Source organism: Oncorhynchus kisutch, linkage group LG25, assembly GCF_002021735.2.
Source record: "Oncorhynchus kisutch isolate 150728-3 linkage group LG25, Okis_V2, whole genome shotgun sequence".
NCBI lineage: Eukaryota > Metazoa > Chordata > Actinopteri > Salmoniformes > Salmonidae > Oncorhynchus > Oncorhynchus kisutch.
The window spans coordinates 1,183,251-1,196,510 of record NC_034198.2 but is presented as its reverse complement, the minus strand read 5'-3'; the positions used below and the strand labels follow the sequence as shown (position 1 = coordinate 1,196,510).

The window sequence follows — 13,260 nt, the reverse complement described above, 5'->3', positions numbered from 1 at the left end:
TCGGCTTGTCACCAAAAACACTCACAAACTTCTACAGATGCACAATCGAGAGCATCCTGTCGGGCTGTATCACCGCCTGGTACGGCAACTGCTCCGCCCACAACCGTAAGGCTCTCCAGACGGTAGTGAGGTCTGCACAACGCATCACCGGGGGCAAACTACCTGCCCTCCAGGACACCTACACCACCCGATGTCACAGGAAGGCCATAAAGATCATCAAGGACAACAACCACCCGAGCCACTGCCTGTTCACCCCGCTATCATCCAGAAGGCGAGGTCAGTACAGGTGCATCAAAGCTGGGACCGAGAGACTGAAAAACAGCTTCTATCTCAATGCCATCAGACTGTTAAACAGCCACCACTAACATTGAGTGGCTGCTGCCAACACACTGACTCAACTCCAGCCACTTTAATAATGGGAATTGATGGAAATTGATGTAAAATATATCACTAGCCACTTTAAACTATGCCACTTTACTCATCTCACATGTATATACTGCACTCGATACCATCTACTGCATCTTGCCGTTCTGTACCATCACTCATTCATATATCTTTATGTACATATTCTTTATCCCTTTACACTTGTGTGTGTATAAGGTAGTAGTTGTGGAATTGTTAGGTTAGATTACTCGTTGGTTATTACTGCATTGTCGGAACTAGAAGCACAAGCATTTCGCTACACTCGCATTAACATCTGCTAACCATGTGTATGTGACATAAATTTGATTTGATTTAATTCCCGTGGCATTATTTTATAGTAAGAAGTATACAATTGAACATAGCTGAATAAAATACAAATGATTTTGTTCCCAACCGATTTCCAAGGGACTGCGCCCACACGGCTATTCTGTATTGAGTGGTTAAAGTTTACCATTTGAAACAGGTCCTCCTATACAATGCATTCGGAAAGTATTCAGACCCCTTAACTTTGTACACATTTTGTTATGTTACAGCCTTATTCTAAAATGGATTAAATCGTTTTCCCCCCTCATCAATACCCCATAATAACAAAGCAAAAACAGGTAATTTTTTTTGAACATCTTGCAATAGATGTTAAAGTAGATTTAACTGTAACTCGGCCACTCAGGAACAATCACTGTTTTCTTGTTTGTGGTATCTCCAATGACAATTTGGCCTTTGGAAAAACTACGCAGTCCTTAATGATTACAAGCGTACCCACTATGCTTGTAAATATGGAGAGTGGTACTCTGTAATGTGTTGTAATGGATTTGCCCCAAACATAAGTTATTTTTTATTTTTACCCCTTTTTCTCCCCAATTTTGTGGTATCCAATTGTTTTAGTAGCTACTATCTTGTCTCGTCGCTACAACTCCTGTACGGGCTCGAGACGAAGGTTCTTAACACAGCGCGCATCCAAGCCGGAAGCCAGCCGCACCAATGTGTCGGAGGAAACACCGTGCACCTGGCAACCTTGGCTAGCGCGCATTGCGCACGGCCTGCCACAGGAGTCGCTGGTGTACGATGAGTCAAGGATATCCCTACCGGCCAAGCCCTCCCTAACCCGGATGACGCTGGGCCAATTGTGCGTCACCCCACGGACCTCACGGTTGCGACAGAGCCTGGGCGCGAATCCAGAGTCACTGGTGGCACAGCTGGCACTGCAGTACAGCGCCCTTTAACCACTGCGCCACCTGGGAGGCCCTCAAACATAAGTTTTTGTCCGGAATACAAAGTGTTAATTGCTTTGCCACATTTTTTGCAGTATTACTTTAGTGCCTTGTTACAAACAGGATGCATGTTTTGGAATATTTTTTTTCTGCACAGGCTTCTTAATTTTCACTCTTTCAATTAAGTTAGTATTGTGGAGTAACTACAATGTTGTTGATCCATCCTCAGTTTTCTCCTATCAAAGCCATTAAACTCTGTAACTGTTTTAAAGTCGCCGTTGGCCGCGGGGTGAATTCCCTGAGCGGTTTCCTTCCTCTCCGGCAACGCCTGTGTCTTTGTAGTGCTTGGTTGTATTAATATACCATCCAAAGTGTAATTTATAACTTAACCATGCTCATAGGGATATTCAATGTCTGCTTTTTTCTTCACCCATCTACTAATATGTGCCCTTCTTGGAGAGGCATTGGAAAACCTCCCTGGTCTTTGTGGTTGAATCTGTGTTAGAAATTCACTGCTCGACTGAGGGACCTTACATTTGTCTGTTTGTGTTGTGTACAGAGATGAGGTCGTCACAGAGTGATTTCTGCTCCAGAATTTATTATTGGAAGCGTAAATAAGGAGGTTGAATACTTATTGACTACAAATATTTCAGTTTTTAATTTTAAAATCATTTGTTTACATTTTAAAAAATGTGATTCCACTTTGACATTATGGGGTATGACAAAAAGTGACAGTGACAAAAAAAATCTACATTTAATACATTTTTTCAGGCTGTAACACAGAAAAATGTGGTTTTGAATAGTTTCTGAAGCACTGTTATGTATGTTGGCATGCTTGTCAGTCAGGCAGGTTAAGCCAGGTCTGTCCCTGTCTAACCTGACGGACCTGTCCTCTACTCTTTGTTGCTCCTGGGTGATGTTTCTCCTAGATACAGCTCTAGGATCATCTTTTCCTCCCCCTATCCTAACCATTAGGGGGGAAATGCACAAAGATAAGTGTCTAGGGGCAACTTCACCCTACAACGTCTTTTGTGTCTCTCCCAGTTGGAGGGCCGGGTGGAGGAGCTGCTGAGGGAGCTGAAGGAGTCCAGGGACAAACTGGTTTACCAGGATGGTGCCGCGAAGAACGCCCTGCAGCAGTTGCACAGAGAGACTGCCTACCGGCTGGAGCAGGTAAGCTCCCGGAGAAAGAGGATGTCAAGAAGACCCTTGCATAGCAGTGCACGACAGTCCGAGACAGGTAGAAAAAAATTGTCGGACAAGCAGTATAATAGATTTAAATTAGCTCAATGTGTCTTCAGCATGCAGTGAGTTTCACAAGGTCAACTCCCTATCTCTGTCATTCCATTACACCTATCACTATGAAAATATGTTTTAGGAAACCAGGCATATGTCGCGGGTCAGTATTTCACATGTTCGTGAAGGCATTTCTGCCTCAAAAAACATTTTGATAACAATGTAAAGTCTACGTTCAAACGGCTCTCCTGTGAACTTTCATGTGCCTTTATAACAAACTTGTATGCCATCTGTAAACACGAAAATTGTTAAATGACGAGCCTAGTTAGCCACAGAAAAAAAGGCAACCTTCCCGCTAGCCATGATTGGCTCAGATAGTGAGTGGGCTGGTCATGCTGAGAGATGAGTTCGGATTGGTTTGCCATATAGCACACTTGTGTCTTTTGAGCTGGTCAGTATGTCTAGGTAATCCTGTCTAACACAGTTTTTAAATGTATCGTGTATTAAAACTCCACTTTCTGGAGGACGGCGTTTTGAAATCAGTGGAATTCGAGTATGATAGCTAATGAGATGGAGAAAACACCTGTCACCAGATTACATCTTCAAACTAAGGGCAACCATGGCATCCAACAGGAGACACATCCAACCATGAATGAAGTATAGGGGTAAGAAAGTCTAGCTAGCTACATTATCAGATATTACATGTTTCTAATTTTGACAGGAAGAGCCATTTGCTTGGCTAGCTGTAGCCTAATGTTAGCTAGCTAACATTGAACCTCGTTGGTGGTTAGCTACCTAATTAATGTGGGGTAGTAATGTAGTGAGTTGTGATTATGGTTAATTGTTTACCTCGCTAGCTAGCTAACGTTGGCTGGCTGGCTCGCTAGCTAACGTTACGCGTATGACCTTATTCGTATCTCAGAGCTATTTGCTTAGCTAGCTATAGCCTAATGTTAGCTAGCTAACATTGAATCTGGTTGGTTAGCTACCTGCAGGGTAGTAACATCATGAGTTGGGATTATGGTTCATTGTTTACCTAGATAGCTACATGTCTTTACAAAAGACTATGCAAGTAACCATTTTGAGTGCGTTCGTAAATTCAGTCTGGCCGTCTACTCCAGTTTCAGAGCACTCTCGTCGAGTGTGCCAGAGAGTGCAGATTAATTTACGAACGTTCAACACCCGTTGAATATAGCTGGTGTCAGTAAACGTTGGCAAAAAAGCGAATTAAAATGTTGCCAGCAGTTACAGTCCAAAAAGCTCTGGATAACATGAAAACAGCCTAACCAGCTCTGCTTGGGTGAGTAAAATGGTCAGAGTGGGGTGTTCTCTCATTATGTGTCTGGAAGTAGCTAGCCAATGTTAGCCAGTTAGCTTTGGTTCTTGACTGTCGTTGTGAGGTCTGACCGTTCGGATCAACCCTACTCATCGACCTGTGTGTCCGGTGTGCGCTCTGAACGCAAAACGCTCTGAATTTACGAACGGACAATCTGACAGCACAGTTGCAGTCACCAACCCCCTGGATAACATAACAGCCTTCTCTGCTAGGATGAGTAATGTTCAGTGAGCTGTTCGCAAGTTAGCTTGGGTGCTTGACTGCTCTTGGTACATTCGGATCAACCCTTAAAGATATGGGTAGGACTAAAACTAAAGAGGGTGTGAACGATGCTGAATTGGTGTAGACAAAGAAGGGGTCTCCAATAGTAGTGCCAAAACATTAAAATGCCATTTTCTCAAAAGTGAATTTACAAGTTTATCAACTTTCAAAGCAAATTACTTTCCCATTGTTCAACTGTAGTTTATGATATACAATTTTGTATCTCTGAGTCTCTACTTTTATCCATTGTAAAAAACACAATTAAAAATGTTGCTACATAAGACCGATTTGAGCCAGTCAGTCACATATGCCCAGTGCGTAGGCTTCAAGTACAGAGATTGGGAGAAATTAATTGAGCCGTGCGAGTTGAGTGGTAACTGAATTTAAATTGAAGCAACATACACTGAACAAATATATTGGCAAACTGACTGCAGGAAGGTACACCAGAGCTGTTGCCTGATAATTTAATGTTAATTTCTCTACCATAAGCCGCCAACGTCATTTTAAATCATTTGGCAGTACGTCCTACTGGCCTCACAATGGCACGTCACATGTGTGGCGAGCGGTTTGCTGATGTCAACGTTGTGAACAGAGTGCCCCATGGTTACTGTGGGGTTATGGTATGGGCAGGCATAAGCTATGGAGAATGAACACAATTGCATTTCATAGATGGCAATTTTAATGCATAGAGATACTGTAATTTGTATGTATTATCGATCCTCTTCCTAGGGTCCAGCGAAATTAAAGAAATTTATACTTTAAAAAAATACATTCACAGATTTCAAAACACACTGTGTGCCCTACTCTACCACTACCACATATCCATGTGTACGTGTGTGTATAGTGCGTATGTTATCGTGTGTATGCATTTGTCTGTGCCTATGTTTGTGGTGTTTCACAGTCCCCACTGTTCCATAAGGTGTATTTAAATTAGAATATATATATATATATAATTTTACAGCATGCATCAGTTATTTGATGTGGAATAGAGTTCCATGTAGTCATGGCTCTATGTAGTACTGTGGAATAGAGTTCCATGTAGTCATGGCTCTATGTAGTACTGTGGAATAGAGTTCCATGTAGTCATGGCTCTATGTAGTACTGTGGAATAGAGTTCCATGTAGTCATGGCTCTATGTAGTACTGTGGAATAGAGTTCCATGTAGTCATGGCTCTATGTAGTACTGTGGAATAGAGTTCCATGTAGTCATGGCTCTATGTAGTACTGTGGAATAGAGTTCCATGTAGTCATGGCTCTATGTAGTACTGTGGAATAGAGTTCCATGTAGTCATGGCTCTATGTAGTACTGTGGAATAGAGTTCCATGTAGTCATGGCTCTATGTAGTACTGTGGAATAGAGTTCCATGTAGTCATGGCTCTATGTAGTACTGTGGAATAGAGTTCCATGTAGTCATGGCTCTATGTAGTACTGTGGAATAGAGTTCCATGTAGTCATGGCTCTATGTAGTACTGTGGAATAGAGTTCCATGGAGTCATGGCTCTATGTAGTACTGTGGAATAGAGTTCCATGTAGTCATGGCTCTATGTAGTACTGTGGAATAGAGTTCCATGTAGTCATGATTCTATGTAGTACTGTGCACCTCCCATAGTCTGTTCTGGACTTGGGGACTGTGAAGAGACTAGAGGTCGAACGATTAATCTGAATAATTAATTTAATAAGGGCCGATTTCAAGTTTTCGTAACAATGGGGAATCGGTATTTTTGGCCGCCAATTTGACAATTTTTATTTGATATATATATATATATATTTTAAAAAATTGTATTCATTATTTTTTTAATTCGATTTTTTTATACCTTTATTTAACTAGGCACGTCAGTTAAGAACACATTCTTATTTTCAATGACTGCCTAGGAACGGTGGGTTAACTGCCTTGTTCAGGGGCAGAAAGACCAATGCAATAACGACCTGCCTCTCTCTTGTTGCACTCCACAAGGAGACTGCCTGTTACGCGAATGCAGTAAGCCAAGAAGTTTCTAGCTAGCATTAAACTTATCTTATAAAAAACAATCAATCAATCATAATCACTAGTTAACTACACATGGTTGATGATATTACTAGATATTGTCTAGCGTGTCCTGCATAGCATATAATCTGACTGAGCATCTAAGTATCTGACTGAGCGGTGGTAGGCAGAAGCGGGCGCCTAAACATTCATTCAAACAGCACTTTCGTGCGTTTTGCCAGCAGCTCTTTGTTGTGCGTCAAGCATTGTGCTGTTTATGACTTCAAGTTTATAAATTCCCGAGATGAGGCTGGTGTAACCGAAGTGAAATGGCTAGCTAGTTAGCGCGCGCTAACTAGAGGGACGGAAGCTATACTGTTACACTGGCAATACTAAAGTGCCTATAAGAACATCCAATAGTCAAAGGTTAATGAAATACAAATGGTATAGAGGCAAATAATTCTATAATCCAGGAACCCAATGATTTTGGTGGATCCTATTCTCCTTATAAATCAAGTTTTGTTTCCAAAAGGTATTGAAATTGTCAACAAAAGTTACACCCATTGAGCTGCAATAATAAGCTGCAATAATCACGTAGCTAGTTTTGAAGAGAAAGAATCCTGCTAAAGCGTTCAATGCCACGATTCAGAGAGGGCACAGGGCCAGATATGATGGGCCTTCTGTTAATATTTATCAGAGAGTCAATCAGCTCTTTAATATCCAGTTTCAGCTGTTCGGATCTGCCCTTCAGGGAGCAGCTTAGTAATGTAATTTACTCGATCTCCGGGATAGGACATTGTTTTTGCACCAGGAAAGGTCACATGGAGCTTACCGTGGAGCTTCCAAAAAAAACAGCTTGTGAGAAGGACGAGGAAATCCTTCCACGATTCATAGGATTCGGGAACCCTTCATGGACCTGGCGAGAGGCAGGATTACTTGACCCCATTGCTCCTGGTGCAGGTATCCGACAGATGGAGAAGCCTCCCTCAATCCAGAGCAGGGATGGAAGGCTACTTCGAAGTCGTATTAGTAGGTACTGTGGCCGCAGACAGAGGCACCCTCAAAGGTGCAGGATGGCTAGACGGCAAGACGATCCGCTCTGGGCCTCTCGCTGGGAGTGTAGATTGCTTTGCGGCAGGCTGTTGTCTTCGGATTCCACAGCTTGTGACATGCGACCATTGTTGATTGCCTTGCTCCTCTTGCTGTGCTCCTTCAACTCCGCTATCAGATGTGGGAGCTCCGGGCAACACCGGCCAGTCGGATGAAGACAAACATCAAGGTGGAGATGCATCCAACAATCACCAACGCCGTCTAGCCGCATCCAGCCACTGTCCAGCCACCTCAATCCTATAATCCTCTGCAAGCAAACAGTTGCCGAATTGGAACAATGGGTGATCCAATTTGTCCCAAAACAAAGCATGGTAGATACAGCGATGGCTCCGTTAATTTATTTCTCCAGACAAAGTGGGCTCCACTGCAAATCTCATCTGGTACCAACTTTGTTCTCTTGATGGCCTGCAGCTTATCGTCTGTCAAGCATGCTTCAACCTGTCTTTTAGGCGGGATTCTGGGAGAAGAAATAGCGGTCCTAGCTGTTAAAAGCTAACCGTATTGTGGAATCCACTTAAAAACAAGTTCTGTATTCATTTTCAATGAATAGCGGTTTGGTTTTAATCAGAAATAACAAACCGAGTTTTTCCAGCATACAATGTTCAGCTCGCACTATGGCGAGATCCCGAGGAGGCTCATTGCCGTGCATTTTCATGTCTCACATGATAATGCACGGCCCATGTCACAAGGACATGTAGCCAATTCCTGGAAGTTGAAAATGTTCCTGTTCTTCCATAGCCTGCATAGTCACAATCCCATGTCACCCATTGAGCATGTTAGGGATGCTCTGGATCGATGTGTATGACCGCATGTTCCATTTCCCGCCAATATTCAGCAAGTTCACACAGCCGTTGAAGAGGACAACATGCCACAGGCCACAATCAACAGCCTGATCAACTCTATGCGAAGGAGATGTGTCGCGTAGCATGATGCAAATGGTGGTCACACCAGATACTGACTAGCTTTCTGATACACGCCAGTACCTTACATTAAAACTAGCTTATTTTTTAATCTGTTTTCTCAGTCAGGTGAAATCCATAGATTAGGGCCGAATGAATTTACTTCCCTTAATTTTATGTACATACCACTACCCACCACCAGTTACGAACAAACTCATCCACATCATACAGGAATATTCATCCATTGAGTAACCATTATGCCACAGGCCACAATCAACAGCCTGATCAACTCTATGCGAAGGAGATGTGTCGCGTAGCATGACTCATCCACATCATACAGGAATATTCATACATTGAGTAACCATTATGCAATAGACTTTTACACACCAGATACTGACTAGCTTTCTGAATATTCATACATTGAGTAACCATTATGCAATAGACTTTTACACACCAGATACTGACTAGCTTTCTGAATATTCATACATTGAGTAACCATTATGCAATAGACTTTTACACACCAGATACTGACTAGCTTTCTGAATATTCATACATTGAGTAACCATTATGCAATAGACTTTTACACACCAGATACTGACTAGCTTTCTGAATATTCATACATTGAGTAACCATTATGCAATAGACTTTTACACACCAGATACTGACTAGCTTTCTGAATATTCATACATTGAGTAACCATTATGCAATAGACTTTTACACACCAGATACTGACTAGCTTTCTGAATATTCATACATTGAGTAACCATTATGCAATAGACTTTTACACACCAGATACTGACTAGCTTTCTGAATATTCATACATTGAGTAACCATTATGCAATAGACTTTTACACACCAGATACTGACTAGCTTTCTGAATATTCATACATTGAGTAACCATTATGCAATAGACTTTTACACACCAGATACTGACTAGCTTTCTGAATATTCATACATTGAGTAACCATTATGCAATAGACTTTTACACACCAGATACTGACTAGCTTTCTGAATATTCATACATTGAGTAACCATTATGCAATAGACTTTTACACACCAGATACTGACTAGCTTTCTGAATATTCATACATTGAGTAACCATTATGCAATAGACTTTTACACACCAGATACTGACTAGCTTTCTGAATATTCATACATTGAGTAACCATTATGCAATAGACTTTTACACACCAGATACTGACTAGCTTTCTGAATATTCATACATTGAGTAACCATTATGCAATAGACTTTTACACACCAGATACTGACTAGCTTTCTGAATATTCATACATTGAGTAACCATTATGCAATAGACTTTTACACACCAGATACTGACTAGCTTTCTGAATATTCATACATTGAGTAACCATTATGCAATAGACTTTTACACACCAGATACTGACTAGCTTTCTGAATATTCATACATTGAGTAACCATTATGCAATAGACTTTTACACACCAGATACTGACTAGCTTTCTGAATATTCATACATTGAGTAACCATTATGCAATAGACTTTTACACACCAGATACTGACTAGCTTTCTGAATATTCATACATTGAGTAACCATTATGCAATAGACTTTTACACACCAGATACTGACTAGCTTTCTGAATATTCATACATTGAGTAACCATTATGCAATAGACTTTTACACACCAGATACTGACTAGCTTTCTGAATATTCATACATTGAGTAACCATTATGCAATAGACTTTTACACACCAGATACTGACTAGCTTTCTGAATATTCATACATTGAGTAACCATTATGCAATAGACTTTTACACACCAGATACTGACTAGCTTTCTGAATATTCATACATTGAGTAACCATTATGCAATAGACTTTTACACACCAGATACTGACTAGCTTTCTGAATATTCATACATTGAGTAACCATTATGCAATAGACTTTTACACACCAGATACTGACTAGCTTTCTGAATATTCATACATTGAGTAACCATTATGCAATAGACTTTTACACACCAGATACTGACTAGCTTTCTGAATATTCATACATTGAGTAACCATTATGCAATAGACTTTTACACACCAGATACTGACTAGCTTTCTGAATATTCATACATTGAGTAACCATTATGCAATAGACTTTTACACACCAGATACTGACTAGCTTTCTGAATATTCATACATTGAGTAACCATTATGCAATAGACTTTTACACACCAGATACTGACTAGCTTTCTGAATATTCATACATTGAGTAACCATTATGCAATAGACTTTTACACACCAGATACTGACTAGCTTTCTGAATATTCATACATTGAGTAACCATTATGCAATAGACTTTTACACACCAGATACTGACTAGCTTTCTGAATATTCATACATTGAGTAACCATTATGCAATAGACTTTTACACACCAGATACTGACTAGCTTTCTGAATATTCATACATTGAGTAACCATTATGCAATAGACTTTTACACACCAGATACTGACTAGCTTTCTGAATATTCATACATTGAGTAACCATTATGCAATAGACTTTTACACACCAGATACTGACTAGCTTTCTGAATATTCATACATTGAGTAACCATTATGCAATAGACTTTTACACACCAGATACTGACTAGCTTTCTGAATATTCATACATTGAGTAACCATTATGCAATAGACTTTTACACACCAGATACTGACTAGCCTTCTGAATATTCATACATTGAGTAACCATTATGCAATAGACTTTTACACACCAGATACTGACTAGCTTTCTGAATATTCATACATTGAGTAACCATTATGCAATAGACTTTTACACACCAGATACTGACTAGCTTTCTGAATATTCATACATTGAGTAACCATTATGCAATAGACTTTTACACACCAGATACTGACTAGCTTTCTGAATATTCATACATTGAGTAACCATTATGCAATAGACTTTTACACACCAGATACTGACTCCATAGTCCCTGTGCCCTAAAACACCAAGGTAACCTGTCTAAATTATTTTTGCTTTTCACCCACAACTGCGTGGCCGCGCACGACTCCAACACCACCATTTAGTATGCCAATGACACAATGGTAATAGGCTTGACAACCGACGACAATGAGACAGCCTATAGGGAGGAGTTCAGAGACCTAGCAGTGTGGTGCATCACTGGGGCCGAGCTTCCTGCCATCCCGGACCTCTATACCAGGAGATGTCAGAGGAAGGCCCTAAGAATTTTCAGACTCCAGCCACCCAACTCATACTGTTCTCTCTGCTACCGCATGGCAAGTGGTACAGGAGCGCCAAGTCTGGGACCAAAAGGCTCCTGAGCAGGTTCTAGCCCCAAGGCATAAGACTGTTAAATACAGTAGTTTGTCCAGGTAGCTATTTGGTTAACTATTTAATGATCTGCATTGAACCTTTTTGCACTTTTTTGACATCACATACGCTGCTGCTACCGTTTACTATCTGTCACTTTATTCCTAGTTACAGTGCATTCAGAAAGTATTCAGACTCTTTAACTTTTTCCACATTTTGTTACGTTTCACCGTTACTCTGGCTATTTTCAGGTCTCTCCAAATCAAATCAAATCAAATTTATTTATATAGCCCTTCGTACATCAGCTGATATCTCAAAGTGCTGTACAGAAACCCAGCCTAAAACCCCAAACAGCAAGCAATGCAGGTGGAGAAGCACGGTGGCTAGGAAAAACTCCCTAGAAAGGCCAATACCTAGGAAGAAACCTAGAGAGGAACCAGGCTATGTGGGGTGGCCAGTCCTCTTCTGGCTGTGCCGGGTGGAGATTATAACAGAACATGGTCAAGATGTTCAATGTTCATAAATGACCAGCATGGTCGAATAATAATAAGGCAGAACAGTTGAAACTAGAGCAGCAGCATAGTCAGGTGGAAGTTGAAACTGGAGCAGCAGCATGGCCAGGTAGACTGGGGACAGCAAGGAGTCATCATGTCAGGTAGTCCTGGGGCATGGTCCTAGGGCTCAGGTCAGTTGAAACTGGAACAGCAGCATGGCCAGGTGGACTGGGGACAGCAAGGAGTCATCATGTCAGGTAGTCCTGGGGCATGGTCCTAGGGCTCAGGTCCTCCGAGAGAGAGAAAGAAAGAGAGAAGGAGAGAATTAGAGAACGCACACTTAGATTCACACAGGACACCGAATAGGACAGGAGAAGTACTCCAGATATAACAAACTGACCCCAGCCCCCCGACACATAAACTACTGCAGCATAAATACTGGAGGCTGAGACATCTCCAGAGATGTTCGATCGGGTTGAAGTCCCTGCTCTGGTTGGGCCACTCAAGGACATTCAGAGACTTGTCCCGAAGCCACTCCTGCATTGTCTTTGCTGTGTGCTTAGGGTCATTATCCTGTTGGAAGGTGCACCTTTACCCCAGTCTGAGGCCCTGGGCACTCTGGAGCAGATTTTCATCAAGGATCTCTCTGTACTTGGCTTCGTTCATCTTTCCCTCGATCCTGACTCGTCTCCCAGTCCCTGCCGCTGAAAAATATCCCCACAGCATGATGCTGCCACGACCATGCTTCACCGTAGGGATAGGGCCTGGTTTCCCCCAGACATGATGCTTGGCATTCAGGCCAAAGTGTTCAATCTTGGTTTTCATCAGACCAGAGAATCTTGTTCTTAATGGTCTGAGAGTCTTTTGGTGCATTTTGGCAAACTCCAAGTGAGCTGTTATGTGCGTTTTTACTGAGGAGTGGCTTTCGTCTGGCCACTCTACCATGAAGGCATGATTGGTGGAGTGTTGCAAAGATAGTTGTCCTTCTGGAAGGTTCTCCCATCGCCACAGAGGAAATCTAGAACTCTGTCAAAGTG

At 41.6% G+C, this 13,260-nt stretch overlaps 1 protein-coding gene across 2 annotated transcripts in view; it reads left to right on the top strand.

The window, feature by feature from the left end:
* The window catches only part of ccdc186 (coiled-coil domain-containing protein 186), a 132,082-nt gene that overhangs the window by 27,907 nt on the left and 90,915 nt on the right, over positions 1 to 13,260 (top strand). For both annotated transcript variants that reach the window (XM_031804743.1, XM_031804744.1), the window contains exon 4: positions 2,676 to 2,804. In XM_031804743.1, coding sequence (XP_031660603.1) covers positions 2,676 to 2,804 — 129 coding nt within the window. The remainder of the gene's footprint in view (positions 1 to 2,675; positions 2,805 to 13,260) is intronic.